The 15375-nt window shown below is 46.1% G+C and overlaps 1 protein-coding gene across 1 annotated transcript in view; it reads left to right on the forward strand.

Moving 5' to 3' along the window:
* Positions 1-15375, forward strand: part of LOC117528719 (immunoglobulin superfamily member 1-like) — a 170895-nt gene that overhangs the window by 111193 nt on the left and 44327 nt on the right. The window contains exons 8-10 of the mRNA XM_034191355.1: positions 9733-10026; positions 13264-13557; positions 14166-14459. Of these exons, the coding sequence (XP_034047246.1) occupies positions 9733-10026; positions 13264-13557; positions 14166-14459 (882 nt within the window). The remainder of the gene's footprint in view (positions 1-9732; positions 10027-13263; positions 13558-14165; positions 14460-15375) is intronic.

Here is a 15375-nt window from a genome sequence, read left to right on the forward strand (position 1 = left end):
GTACTGCTGGCAGGAAGCAGAAACAGTTAATGGTGGGTATGTGTACACACCCAGTAAACAGTCAGCAAACACATTCTTCAGGTGGGAATAACACCTCCACCTCAAACACAGTACAACAACGTGCAGCGCCTGGTGACTTATCCTAGTTTGGTGTGAGGAGCAAAGTCCGTTGTCTCCCTCACGATCCAAAAACCCCAGCCTCCAGCTGCAGATAATACTCAGGTACGCCTGCAAAGAATCCAGACAATTGTGTGCGTTTGGCACCAGAAAACGGCTGAGAGTTTACCTGTTTGGTAGACGATATCTTGGCAGGGAGGTGGAGTTGCTGCCCGGCTTTTATGGATATGGTGATGAGGTGGTGATGAGTGACAGCTGTCAGGTGGTGATGAGAGACAGCTGTCATTCCCGGCTGCTCCCGTGAGGTGGCTGCGCCCTCTCGTGCCTGAAGCCCGCACTTCAGGCAAGGCGCCCTCTGGTGGTGGGCCAGCAGTACCTCCTCTTCAGCGGCCCACACAACAGGACCCCGCCGTCAACGGGCACCTCCTGGCGCCCAACCAGGCTTGTCCGGGTGACGGGTGTAGAAGTCGGCCAGGAGGGCCGGGTCCAGAATTAAGCTCCTCTTCACCCAGGAGCGTTCTTCGGGTCCATACCCCTCCCAGTCCACCAAATACCGGAACCCCCGGCCCTTTCGACAGACGTCCAGGAGCCTGCGAACCGTCCAAGCAGGCTTCCCATCGATGATCCGGGCAGGAGGCAGTGCCGGTCCGGGGATGCAGAGGGGTGAGGTGTGGTGTGGCTTGATATGTGAAACATGAAAAACCGGGTGGATCCGCAGTGAAGCTACAGCTCCCAGCTTCACTGCGGCTGGGCTGAGGATCTTGAGGATCTTGAATGGGCCAATGTAGCGGTCCTTCAACTTAGGGGAGTCCACTTGGAGGGGGATGTTGAAAGCCACACCTCCTGCCCAGGCTGGTATGCACAGGCCGGGGAGCGCCGGCGGTCTACATCGGCCTTGGCCCTCGTCCGGGCTTTCAACAGGGCAGAGCGGGCGGTGCACCACACCCGACGGCATCTTCATAGGTGGGCCTGGACCGAGGGGGCACCGACCTCTCCCTCCACCATTGGAAACAATGGGGGTTGGTACCCCAAACACACCTCAAATGGGGAGAGGCCGGTAGCAGAGGACACTTGGCTGTTATGAGCGTACTCGATCCAGGCCAGATGGTCACTCCAGGCCGCCGGGTGCGCGGAGGTCACACAGCGGAGGGCCTGTTCAAGTTCCTGGTTCGCCCGCTCTGCCTGTCCGTTCATCTGTGGATGATACCCGGACGAGAGGCTCACGGTGGCCCCCAGTTCCCTGCAGAAACTCCTCCAGACTTGAGAGGAGAACTGAGGAACACGATCCGAGACAATGTCAGTTGGTATCCCATGCAGACGTACAACATGGTGGAGCAGGAGGTCTGCTGTCTCCTGGGCCGTTGGGAGCTTCAGGAGGGCAATGAAGTGGGCCGCCTTGGAGAACCGGTCCACTATCGTGAGGATGGTAGTCATGCCCTGGGATGACGGGAGGCCCGTGACGAAGTCCAGGCCGATGTGGGACCAGGGGCGATTAGGCACCGGTAGCGGCTGGAGGAGTCCTTGTGTCTTCTGGTGATCCGCCTTGCCGCTGGCGCAGGTGGTACAGGCCTGGACGTATTCCCGGATGTCAGCCTCCATGGACGCCCACCAGAAGTGCTGCCGGACCACTGCCATGGTTCTTCGCACCCCTGGGTAACAGGAGAGCTTGGAACCGTGACAGAAGTCCAGGACTGCGGCCCTGGCCTCTGGTGGGACGTAGAGTTTGTTCTTAGGGCCGGTCCCCGGGTCCGGGTTTCGTGCCAGGGCCTCCCGGACGGTCTTCTCCACGTCCCAGGTGAGGGTGGCCACGATAGTGGACTCGGGGATGATGGTTGTCTCTCACAGTGGACATGCACCTAAGGGCCCTGTCCCACTGGCCCTGTCGGTGGATCCGACAGCTCGGTTTTGACTTCCTCTTCGTGTACCCGGGTCAAGGCATCAGATCTTTGATTCTTGGTCCCGGGGCGGTAGGTGATCTGGAAGTCAAAACGCCCGAAGAACAGTGACCAGCGGGCTTGCCTGGGGTTCAGCCGCTTGGCGGTCCGGATGTACTCCAGGTTCCGATGGTCCGTGAAAACCGTAAATGGTACCGCAGCTCCCTCCAACAGGTGTCTCCACTCCTCAAGAACCTCTTTCACCGCTAGTAGTTCCCGATTGCCGACGTCATAGTTCCTCTCTGCCGGGGTCAACCTGCGGGAGAAGTAGGCACAGGGGTGGAGGATCTTATCGGACTCCCTGCTCTGGGACAGCACAGCTCCTATCCCTGAGTCAGAGGCATCCACTTCAACTATAAACTGGCGGCTAGGTTCGGGCTGCACCAGAACTGGTGCAGTCAAAAACCGGCGTTTCAACTCCCTAAACGCGGCCTCGCACTGATCCGACCAGGTGAAGGGGACCTTAGAGGAGGTCAGGGCTGTCAGGGGACTAACCACCTGACTGTAGCCCTTAATGAACCTCATGTAGAAATTTGCAAAGCCAAGGAACTGTTGCAGCTTCCTACGGCTTGTTGGTTGGGGCCAATCTCTCACCGCCACAACCTTGGCCGGATCAGGGGTGATGGAGTTGGAGGAGATTATGAACCCCAGGAAGGACAAAGAAGTGTGGTGGAACTCACACTTCTCGCACTTCACAAACAGCCGGTTCTCCAACAACCGCTGCAGGACCTGACGTACATGCTTAACATGAGTCTCAGGATCCGGGGAAAAGATGAGGATATCGTCCAGGTATACAAAGACGAATCGGTGCAGGAAGTCCCGCAAGACGTCGTTTACCAAGGCTTGGAACATCACGGGGGCGTTAGTGAGGCCGAACGGCATGACCAGATACTCAAAGTGACCTAACAGGGTGTTAAATGCCGTCTTCCATTCATCTCCCTTCCGGATCCGAACCAGGTGATAAGCATTCCTAAGATCCACTTTCGTAAAGATTTTGGCTCCATGCAGGGGCGTGAACACTGAATCTAACAGGGGCAGAGGGTATCGGTTGTGAACCGTAATCTCGTTCAGCCCTCTGTAATCAATGCATGGACGGAGTCCGCCGTCTTTCTTACCACCAAAAATTAACCAGCACCCATCGGGGAGGTGGAGTTCCGGATCAGCCCAGCAGCTAATAAGTCCCGGATGTAGGTCTCCAATGATTCGCACTCAGGACGTGAGAGGTTGTACAGCCTGCTGGACGGGTACTCAACACCCGGGATCAAATCAATGGCACAATCATACTGACAGTGCGGGGGAAGAGTGAGTGCCAGATCTTTGCTGAAGACGTCAGCAAGATCGTGGTACTCCTCGGGCACCGCCGTCAGATTGGGGGGGACTTTAACCTCCTCATTAGCAGTCAAACCGGGGGGAACCGAGGATCCTAAACACTCCCGGTGGCAGGTTTCGCTCCACTGAGCCACAACCCCAGACGGCCAATCAATCCGGGGATTGTGTTTTATCATCCACGGGAAACCCAAAATTACATGGGAGGTAGAAGGAGTCACATAAAACTCAATCTTCTCCCGATGATTCCCAGACACTACCAGAGTTACAGGTAGTGTCTTGTGTGTGATTAAAGTGAGAAGGGTGCCATCTAGTGCCCGCGCCTTCAATGGTGAAGGGAGCACCACTAGAGGGAGCCCTACTTCCCTTGTCCATCTGCTGTCCAGCAGATTCCCTTCTGACCCCGTGTCCACCAGTGCTGGGGCTTGAAGGGTTAGATCCCCACTCAGGATCGTAACTGGAAGACGTGCAGAAATGCGTGTGTGTCCCAAGTGAATTTCTTGGCCCATCCTTAGCCCAGTTTCTAAGGTGTTGTCGTTTTGGCCGTTTGGGGCAGATTTTCTGTATGTGCTCTTTTGAGCTGCAGAGAAAACACTCCCCGCGGGCCAGCCTCCTCATTCTGTCATCTGATCTCATTTTGGCCCTGCTTGTTTTCCTAGCAACGTCAGCAGGGGGAGCTGTTGCCACACGGAGCACTGCGGCTGTGGAGCGTGGGGAGGGCGGAACCTTTTCGGACCCGGAAGGGAGAGGGACGGCGCGTGCCCGGCCACGTCCTTTGTCTCGCTCCAGACGGCGTTCTTCTAACCGATTGTCTAACCGTATAACCAGGTCGATACCCCTGTCTCATAGACAGCAGCACCGTTGAAGCGGTCTCGCCTCTATGTGGGTGATCGAACACCAGTCTGAACTCCCTCACAAACTCAGTATATATCGTTAGGAGCCGTGAATTCTGCTCCCAAAGCGCCGTAGCCCAGGTGCGTGCCTCACCTCGAAGCAAATTAATTACATAAGCCACCCGGCTAGAGTCCGACGCGTACATGACGGGACGCTGTGCAAAGACGAGTGAACACTGCATTAAGAAGTCTGCGCACGTCTCTACACAACCTCCGTACGGTTCCGGGGGACTTATGTATGCTTCAAGGGATGGTGAGGGGGTTCGTTGAACGACCAGTGGAATGTCTATATTTGGCACCAGGACAGCAGGAGGAGGAGCTGCAGCCGCACCTTGAGCGCGCACTTCCACCTGTGCGGTGAGAGCCTCCATCCTGCGATTGAGTATTTTGCTCTGCTCGGTCACTAAGTCCATCCGAGCAGTGAAGGCGGTTAAGATGTGCTGCAACTCACCTAACACGCCTCCTGCTGGCACCTGTGCGCCCTGCTCTTCCATTGGTTGTTCAACTGATGGTTGACGCCCCTCGGAATCCATGACGTTGGCCGAGATGTCATGTTGGGAAAGTGTAGTGACACGGACCCACAACAGGGAGCGTAAATGAATGGACAATGGATGAGCCAAAAGTATAACACTTTACTGTTATGAATGTGCACAACGGAATACAGACAATCACAGAATTTGTATGCAATCAATATACAAAGGTGACGTGTGGGCAGGCTCGAGGATAGAAGACGTCTGTCCAGAGAAGAGCCGGGTCCCACACGATTTCCACTGCCAACGGGTCTGAAGCACACCGCAGCCGCCAAGTCCTGAGTCCCTAGGTGGCCACCGTCTCCAGCTGTCAGACCTGGTACTGCTGGCAGGAAGCAGAAACAGTTAATGGTGGGTGTGTGTACACACCCAGTAAACAGTAAGCAAACACGTTCTTCAGGTGGGAATAACACCTCCACCTCAAACACAGTACAACAACATACAGCGCCTGATGACTTATCCTAGTTTGGTGTGAGGAGCGAAGTCCGTCGTCTCCCTCATGATCCCCAAACCCCAGCCTCCAGCTGCAGATAATACTCAGGTATGCCTGCAAAGAATCCAGACAATTGTGTGCGTTTGGCACCAGAAAACGGCTGAGAGTTTACCTGTTTGGTAGACGATATCTCGGCAGGGAGGTGGAGTTGCTGCCCGGCTTTTATGGAGATGGTGATGACGTGGTGATGAGTGACAGCTGTCAGGTGATGATGAGATAGCATCATTTGTAACCTTCACTAATGCTGTTTCTGTACTGTAATGCATCCACAATTTCCATAAATGATTTGCAGAGGGGATCAGAAGGCTTATTTATATGAATGTTAAAGTCACCAATGATCAGAATGTTATCTACACTAGTTGACAAGTTAAAGATGAATGCACCAAATTCATCTAAGAATTCAGAATATGGGCCAGGAGGCCTATATACAGTGACAAAGTAATACAACTGATTTCTTCTGACCTTGGCAATGTGTAATATCCTGAGCAGAGCAGAGAATCAGATGCTCAAACGAGTGATATTTGTAACCCCCAACAGCTAATAAGCTAAACCTCGATTTATAAATAAGAGCAACACCCCCACCTTGCTTCACATCACGAGGGACGTGACTAAATGTATATGCTGGTGGGCAGGCCTCTTTTAAGTGGAGGACAGCTGTAGGTTTAAGCCAGGTTTCACATAGCCCAATCATATCTAAGTGATGATCAATAATTAGATCATTGATCAACAATGATTTTGAGGACAGTGATCTTATGTTAATGAGACCCAATCTAAGGACCTCAGCGGGGTTGACAGTTGAACTGTTTGGTTTTAGGGGTGGTTCCAGAGTAGCATATGTAAGATGCCTAGAAATAGGTTTAGGTTTAAGACATTCCACGCGCGTTGTAGGTAGCAGACACGAAATCTTTGCTATTGCTGGAACAACCACTGGGCCATCCTCAATTTCAACATCATCCAATATAGTAATGGGTATTAAATTTGGAAAGCATATCCCTCTATGATTTTTATGGACACGACTATGGAAGCAGGCCACAGTCTCAACTTGTTGAAATTCCCTCCCTGGCAAATAAATAGTGGAGAAGCAGGGCGCTCTTGACCACATCTGCTGGCAGCATGTCCAGCCGGCCCTGCGTGCATGTCCTGCCTGACACGTGTGTCTTGTGGATGGCGCAATGCAGGACTGACACAGCATTATGTGGAATAGAGCTCATGTGGGTGATATTCAGATCACCGCGTGTTAAGATCTGACCATCCTTTTCAACTGGGGTAGCCTGTCAATATGCGCACTCTTGCTGCAGCCCATTGCAACAGTGATATATGTTTTTATGTATGTCCACGGGAGGACAGCAAGTAGACACACACCTGTCACAGTGGGCAGTTGTTAGTTCATGTCCGTCCAAACACGGTACGTGTTCCCCAGCCGTGACATCCAGAACCACAGATCTCCACAGCTGCTCCTGTCAGTTCAGCACACACACCAACGTGTCACTGTGTCTGTTTGCAAAACCACACTCATGGGGAACTTAGACAAATTTCACATCCAGCTCAACAGTGATCATCTGCTGTTTTCGTGCTAATAGTGCAAATGGCCAGACATTTTCTAAGTGCCAAGCGAGCAGTGTTAGATGTTCATGTGTGTCAGCTGGAATTTGGCTGACACCTGCCGCGAGAGGGCTCGAATGGGCACTCACAGCGCACACTCTGTCTTTCAGCCGCTGGTGTGCACAAATAGTTGTAGCAAGAGGTATACAAGGCGTTGGAGGCACCTACGATTTTACACGTATATGATTCCTGCTTCATTCGCACTTAATGCTCAATTCGCCCACATTCATACTACGTGTGAAGGGGCCCTTATGGATGTGGTGATGGAGGACCTGCAGGCGGTTGGTGAGACAGAGGAAGATGCAGAGGACAGGATGAGATGGAAACGGTTGGTCTGCTGCGACTCCTAACGAGAGCAGCCAAAACAAAAAGAATATTCTCATACACAGGACAAACAAGCAGATTTAGACATGACCAAAGATTGTCAACACTCCTATGCTGTTAAATTTTTCATTGTGGCTTCCAAAGCCGAATATCAGCATCAACCCTGTTGGCGGCATTCCCTGGGACAACAATGTTGGCATTTCATGTTCAATCTCGACGCAGCATTTAGGTGGAATATACATTCTGATTAATCCTGCAGGGTCGGTAAGAAAGACCCTAACATCAAGTTCAAATTCTGCAAATTTCACGTTCTTCAAAGTGACCTTTGATCATGAGGGACTCTATCAGTGTCATTATGAGATGAGTGTTTCAAATCGAAACATTAGCTCTCTTCTGAGTGAGTCTGTCAGAATTTCTGTTGTTGGTAAGACAAGAAAAGCCCTCTGTTATTTCATTCTTGTACAACCCCTGTCAAAAATTATGGAATCACCGGCCTCGGAGGATGTTCATTCTGTTGTTTAATTTTGTAGAAAAAAAGCAGATCACAGACATGACACAAAACTAAAGTCATTTCAAATGGCAACTTTCTGGCTTTAAGAAACACTATAAGAAATCAAGAAAAAAAGATTGTGGTAGTCAGTAACGATTACTTTTTTAGACCAAGCAGAGGAAAAAAAAATATGGATCTCACTCAGTTCTGAGGAATAAATTATGGAATCACCCTGTAAATTTCCATCCCCCAAAACTAACAGCTGCATCAAATCACATCTGCCTCGTTGACATTGACCCTATGTCATGAAATTGACCCTATGTGTCTTTTTGCAAGGAATGTTTTCACAGTTTTTGCTCTATGGCAAGATGCATTATCTTCTGAAAATGATTTCATCATCCTCAAACATCAGAAAAGGTCCAAAATATCAACGTAAACTTGTGCATTTATTGATGATGTAATGACAGCCATCTCCCCAGTGCCTTTACCTGACATGCAGCCCCATATCATCAATGACTGTGGAAATTTACATGTTCTCTTCAGGCAGTCATCTTTATAAATCTCATTGGAACGGCACCAAACAAAAGTTCCGCATCATCACCTTGCCCAATGCAGATTCAAGATTCATCACTGAATATGACTTTCATCCGTCATCCACAGTCCACGATTTGCTTTCTTTAGCCCACTGTAACCTTGTTTTTTTCTGTTTAGGTGTTAATGATGGCTTTCGTTTAGCTTTTCTGTATGTAAATCCCATTTCCTTTAGGCAGTTTCTTACAGTTCTGTCACAGACGTTGACTCCAGTTTCCTCCAGTTTCCTCCCATTCGTTCCTCATTTGTTTTGTTGTGCATTTTCCATTTTTGAGACATATTGCTTTAAGTTTTCTGTCTTGACGCTTTGATGTCTTCCTTGGTCTACCAGTATGTTTGCCTTTAACAACCTTCCCATGTTGTTTGTATTTGGTCCAGAGTTTAGACACAGCTGACTGTGAACAACCAACATCTTTTGCAACATTGCGTGATGATTTACCCTCTTTTAAGAGTTTGATAATCCTCTCCTTTGTTTCAATTGACATCTCTCGTGTTGGAGCCAGAAAGTTGCCATTTGAAATTACTTTAGTTTTGTGTCATGTCTGTGATCTGCTTTTTTTCTACAAAATTAAACAACTGAATGAACATCCTCTGAGGCCGGTGATTCCATAATTTTTGCCAGGGGTTGTATAACTGATTAAAGAAAATTGTGCAAAGTACCAAAGAGTGACGCAGTAATCTAGTGGTGCATTCACACTATGATGATTAGACTGACTTTTGCCGATGGAGAGTGAAAAATTGATTAACGCTGACCAGTGCCAAGGTCTGCCATAGTCCACAGGAGCTAAGTCCACGCCAGTCAGGCAACACCAGTGTTTGCTGTGGTCCTGCAAAAAATTCAAAATGCTTAAATTCTTCGTTGGTCATGCTAAAACACAAGCAAGAGTTGAGATCCAATAACTTGTCACCTCTGTGAGTACTCCATTACTGCTCTGTTCGCATCTGCCGGTCTTCAGTGTTAAAGGCCTGACTTGAAGCACCACCTCATCTGGATCCCTTTGGCATGAAGAAATGTGAAGGAATAGTAGAACCCGTCTAGTCACAAACATTGAGTTGATACTCAGCACCAACAAGCTATGCTGAGTGCACCACCAACCCCTCTGACAGCAAAAGGTAAACTACATCCTGTGTAAGTCAGTGGACTGTCCCTAAACATTTAGCTTTGTCAATACAATATCCACCTGCACTGAGCTACATCGACCTATGTTGAGGACAGGAAATTTGGACGCCTGGAGGAAGCTTTTTCTTTTTGAGAATCTGCTAGTTTGGGCAGCCTCAACCACTTCACATTATTGTGTGAATGCACTCTAAAGGCCCAACAATAAACAGTCAATGAGAGAAGTTTCACTGAATCATAAATGACATCAGATGACAAACAAGCAAATTTAGACCTGATCAAAGGCTGTCAACACTTATATTTTCTTATTTTCAGTGAGTCTTCCAAAGCCGAGCATCAGCATGAACCCTGTTGGCAACGTTACCTGGGGCAACAATGTTGGGATCTCATGTTCAATATCAACGCCACATTTAGGTGGAACATTTATTCTGGTAAAGACAGCAGGCTCTGTGAGAAAGACCCAAACATCAAGTTCAAATTCTGCAACCTTCACCATCCCCAGTGTGGATTTTACTCACGAGGGACTCTACCAGTGTCAGTATGAGACTACTGTTTCAAATCAACAGATTAGTTCCCCTTTAAGTGAATCCATCATAATCTCTGTTACAGGTAAGAAAAGAAAAAAAATCCTGATCTTGATATTCCATTGTTGTATAATTGAACAAAGTCTATTGTACCAACTAAAACATTGAGCTGTTATGTCAATGTCCAGATGAGCCACGTGGCACAAATAATATTAAAACACTGAAAGCTAAAATTTAAATTTAATGTTTTATTCTCAAATAAAAGTCCATCTCAAAAAAATGGAATGTTGTTGAAAAGTTTTCATATTTTCCATCAGTTCTTTCAGAATGTGCTCTGGACTCCTTACATATAAACATTTCTGACTTTAATTTTATAAATTACACATTTACATTCTCAAATGAGGAAAAAAAATGTATCTCAAAAATTTATAATGTTTTAATGAGATCATTTATTTTGGTCATGGGGGAGTTGGAGCATATCCCAGTGGTCATTGGACAAGAGGCAGGGTACACCCTGGACACACTGCCAGTCTATCGCAGTGCTACATATAGACATACAAGCACAGGCCTTCTTGCTGTGAGGCAACAGTGGGACCATGCTATCATTTACAAGGTCAATCAACAACAACAACAACAAAAAGGATTTGTTAGACATGTCAAACTGCTGAATAGTATGTTAATTGGGGCATGCAGTACTTGGTTGGGGCTCCTTTTGCACAAATTACTGGATCAATGCACCATAGCATGGAGGCGAGCTGCCTGTAGTACTGTTGAGGTGTTATGAACAGGCTTGGGGAGTAACGGAATACATGTAATGGCATTACGTAATTAGGATCCAAAAAAAGGTAACTGTATTCTGCTACAGTTACAGAAAAAAAGACGTATTCAGATTACAAGTATATTTAGTAAAAATGGGGATTACTTCGCAGGATTACAATTTTAATGCATTTTATAGATATTATCTGGATAATAATTTTTTTTTCCTTTGAAACGAAAACCTCCCTTCATGGACAGAGCGACATGACGTCTCCTAACCGGGGCAAAATATTGATGAAGTTCCCGGATGTTAATGCATTTTCAATGGGGATCCGCGACTGGACACACTCAGAAAAATGCTCGCAAAATACGTGTTAAAATGTCATTTTGACCTGGATATCGAGCCAGTAATTTCATTAAATTATGTCAGGAAAGTATTAAACTTACTCGGACACACACACATTCCCAAATATTAGGTTGAAAGTTACACGGATCTGCGCTGTTCAAGCTGCTGAGCTGAGGCGTCCTGCAGTAGCTGTTCAGCGCAGCACGGCTCCTAAAACCATTACAATACATTTATATACATATTATATTTTTACACAATCATCCTTTCATTCATGAAGTCAGTGGTGTGGGTACACATCTCTATGTGTGGGTGTGACTGTGAGCGGCACAGCGTGGGTCAATATAATCTCATTATTTTAAGGTGCAAATGAAAAAAAATCCCCAGTCTTGTCAAACAGTTTTAATCACTAACGACAAGTATTTTAACTAGACATTGGTCTAGCCGTGGAAAATATCAACTAGACATAAGTGAAGAGTTAATGGTCCGTGTCATCAGCGACACAGGTACAGCAGGAAACACAGCTGTTTCCAAATATCACGGACAAAGTGACAAGAATAACCAAAACCACTTACTTATGGAAGGAAATATTGTCTCCCTTGTTCCTCTGTTTGTGGCTTTGCCAACATGCGCAGCTTTCCGGCATATTCCACCTGTTTCTTGAACTTCTATGCACGCAAATCACTAACTTGCCCAGAATTAAAATGGCGACCACGCCTCCTTACTGACAGTATTTACTTAATGGTTTTCATTGTGCTGTTGTTCTTATTTTGAAAGTTCAATAAGTGGACTGCATGATATGTTAAACATGGTGCAAATTTACTGAACAAGTAGTAGACTTTTTTTGTTTTGTATATTGTTCTGCAAGCCACTTTTAATTACAAATTCATCCACACACCTCCTGAGTTTTCATTATCCTTCATTTGTTTGGCATTTTTTGTTGAAAATTTAGCAGGTGAACACTGGGTGTGTTTAAAACAATATTGTTGGTGCTCTTAATTCATAATGTGAAGTAAAACAGAGCATGCCATGTAAAAGAAACAGTTTTATTTTTGCTTAATAAACTGTACTATGTGGTCAAGACTATTTGTATTTAGTTTCTTTTGTCTGTATTAGCATATTTGATATTGGAGTAATCCAAAAGTAATTGAAAGTAATCAAATTACATTACTTTAATATTATGATACTTGGATTACGTTACTGATTACATTTCTCAACAGGTAACTAGTAACTGTATCGGAATACATTTTTAAAGTAACCTTCCCAACCCTGGTTATGAAGCTTATGTTATTTTCTTCAGAAAAATAATATTTTGACCCACCGAGCAACATTTCAGTTCTTTTTCTCATTCACCCAGGTAAAACACTTGACTTTGTCTCTACTTCAGAAGCGGCTTGACATGAGGAAGGCATCACTTGTAGCCTGTTTCCTGGTGGCTCTTGATGCAATGACTCCAGCCTTGGTCTTCTCCTTGTGAACCTCTCCCAAGTTCTAGAATTGACTTTCCTTTATAATTTTCCTAAGGTTGCAGTCATCCCTGTTGATTGTGCATCTTTTCCAAACACACTTTTCCCTTCCAGTCAAGTTCCATAAATGTTTTGATAAAGCGCGATCAGCCCCGCCCTTACCGCAATGGCCTACTGGGGGCGTAACTTCCTTTTGGAGGGTGTCAGTCAGTGTCTACAGGACAAGTCTTCCCCACGATTGCAGCTGTTTGTACAGGACCAAACTGTGGTGATTATGTTGCATAAATAGTAACTCAAACATTAAATATTCTAGTAATCCAAGATACTTTTTTCAGCTGTATGCTGTAATGATCAAAATGAAATATAAAAATGCTTAAAAGGTTTTAGTTTATATCAGAGGTGGGATGAAGTCACCATCAAGCCACTCACAGGCCATGAATCAGCAAGTCCCAAGTCAAGTCTCAAGCCACAATGAGCACCAACTGTTTGCAAGCTGACCTGAGACTTGACTTGAGACTTGCAGATTAATGACTTGAGAGTGACTTGACAGTGACTTTGTCTCACCTCTGGTTTATATGTAGTGAGTCCACAATATCTAAAATCTTGACGTTCTGAAATAACTGATAAAAATACATTGTTTCATTATGATAGTCTACTTCTTTTAGATGTTCTTGTAAATGATCGCAAATAACATTACATAAAAATATAAGAATTATAATCTATCAAATGCGCTTAATGCTTTTCTATTATTTTTCAGTGAGGCTTCCAAAGCCGCGCATCAGCATGAACCCTGTCGGCGTCGTGACCTGGGGCAACAATGTTGACATCTCCTGTATAATCTCAACACAGCATTTAGGTGGAACATTTATTCTGATGAATACTGCTGGGTCAATCAGAAAGACCCAAACATCAAGTTCAAACTCTGCACACTTCACCATCTTCAAAGTGACCTTTGACAATGAGGGACTCTACCACTGTCAGTATGAGACCAGGGTTTCAAATCGTAATATTAGTTCTCCTCCAAGTGAATCTGTCAGAATCTCTGTTGCAGGTAAGAAAAAACATGATTTTTCTCATGATTTTGATATTTCAGTCTTGTATATGTGATTGAAGGCAAATGTGCAAAGTAACAAAGTTACGGTGCAAAGTAAAAGCCCAAATGACCAACAAATTTATATTAAAAGATCTGCAATTGGCATTTTATTTGATCATAACTGATGACAAATTTTACTGTAATGATCGTAGCAAATGTATGTCTGCTGCAACCCCACAGACACCAGCCTGCTGCCTTGCAACAGTGATCTTGCCACCACCCCACCACACACACACACACACACACACGCTCCCTATAAGAAACTCACGCACATACAAGTTCCACCCCAACCTCCACACACAAACACATACAAACCCCAATGCGCGCGCACACACACACACACACACACACACACACACACACACACACACACACACACACACACACACACACACACACACACACACACACACACACACACACACACACACACAGCCCCCCACCACCACCACCACCACCACACAGGGTGCATCAAAAGGGCGTATCTTTTGTAAAATGAAAAAAAAAAAAAAGACAAAATAAGACCTGATCAAACACTCTGAATTCTTTTGTACTGTTATTTTCAGTGAGTCTTCCAAAGCCAAGCATCAGCATGAATCCTGTTGGTGTCGTTACCTGGGGCAACAATGTTGGGATCTCATGTACCATATCAACACTGCATTTAGGTGGAACATTTATTCTGATGAATACTGCAGGGTCAATGAGAAAAACCCAAACATCAAGTTCAAACTCTGCACACTTCACCATCTTCAAAGTGACCTTTGACAATGAGGGACTCTACCACTGTCAGTATGGGACCAGGGTTTCAAATCGTAATATTAGTTCTCCTCCAAGTGAATCTGTCAGAATCTCTGTTGCAGGTAAGAAAAGAAGAATAGTGATCTTATTTCATTCTTCTCAAACATTTGTAAATTGTGCAAGGCCCAAATGACAACATGCCAACAGTTAATGTTTAAGGGCCCCTTTACATATAACATGATTGAAGCAGAATGGCGCACGGAGGAGGATTCGAATGGCACTGGTAGAAAATCAGAGTCGCATTCGAATGCCTCGTACAGCAGTCACCACATCCATTCGGGCACAGCACATGCACTCTACATTCGAGTGCCACTCGCGCCAGAAACCCATTTGAATGGTGGCAAGATGAGGTCGCACTGCCATCTCATCGTGCTCGCAACATTTGCACAGTATGTCGTACGCATGTCGGACACGTCGTGCCGCGGCCGAGGAGATATACGATATCATCGGTCATATCAAACCGTGGCCGAATCGCGTGATCAAGGCAGCCTTCACACCAGCGGCCAAATGTCGGCAAATGTCGGACGAATGGCCATTCAACCCAATCTCAGCTGGAGTCCAGGTGCCACCAACGAACATCCAACATCACTCGCGGGGCACTTAGAAAAGGTAGGACCTTTCATTTTCTGCAGTGAATTTGCAAGGAGAGATAGGGAGGATGGAGGCAGTGGCTTATCCAACTTTTTACAAGCTGGACAAAATCTGTCTTCATATGCCAGCAACTTCTGTTCCCGTGTGAGTTTTGTCCACAACTGGAGAGAAAAGGAACAGACAACGCAGAAATGGTCAAGTTTTTAAATAAAAACTTTTGAAGCCCCCAATCTGCTTCATTTTGTACAACTATGGTCATAACAGTCCATAGTTGAGCAAACATTTCACAATTTATAACTCTATTACACACAGTATTTTATGATGGCACAATCACATTATAACACAAGTATATTATTAAAGTCTTTAAACATGTTACTGGAATGACAC

This window comes from Thalassophryne amazonica, chromosome 16, assembly GCF_902500255.1.
Source record: "Thalassophryne amazonica chromosome 16, fThaAma1.1, whole genome shotgun sequence".
Classification (NCBI taxonomy): domain Eukaryota; kingdom Metazoa; phylum Chordata; class Actinopteri; order Batrachoidiformes; family Batrachoididae; genus Thalassophryne; species Thalassophryne amazonica.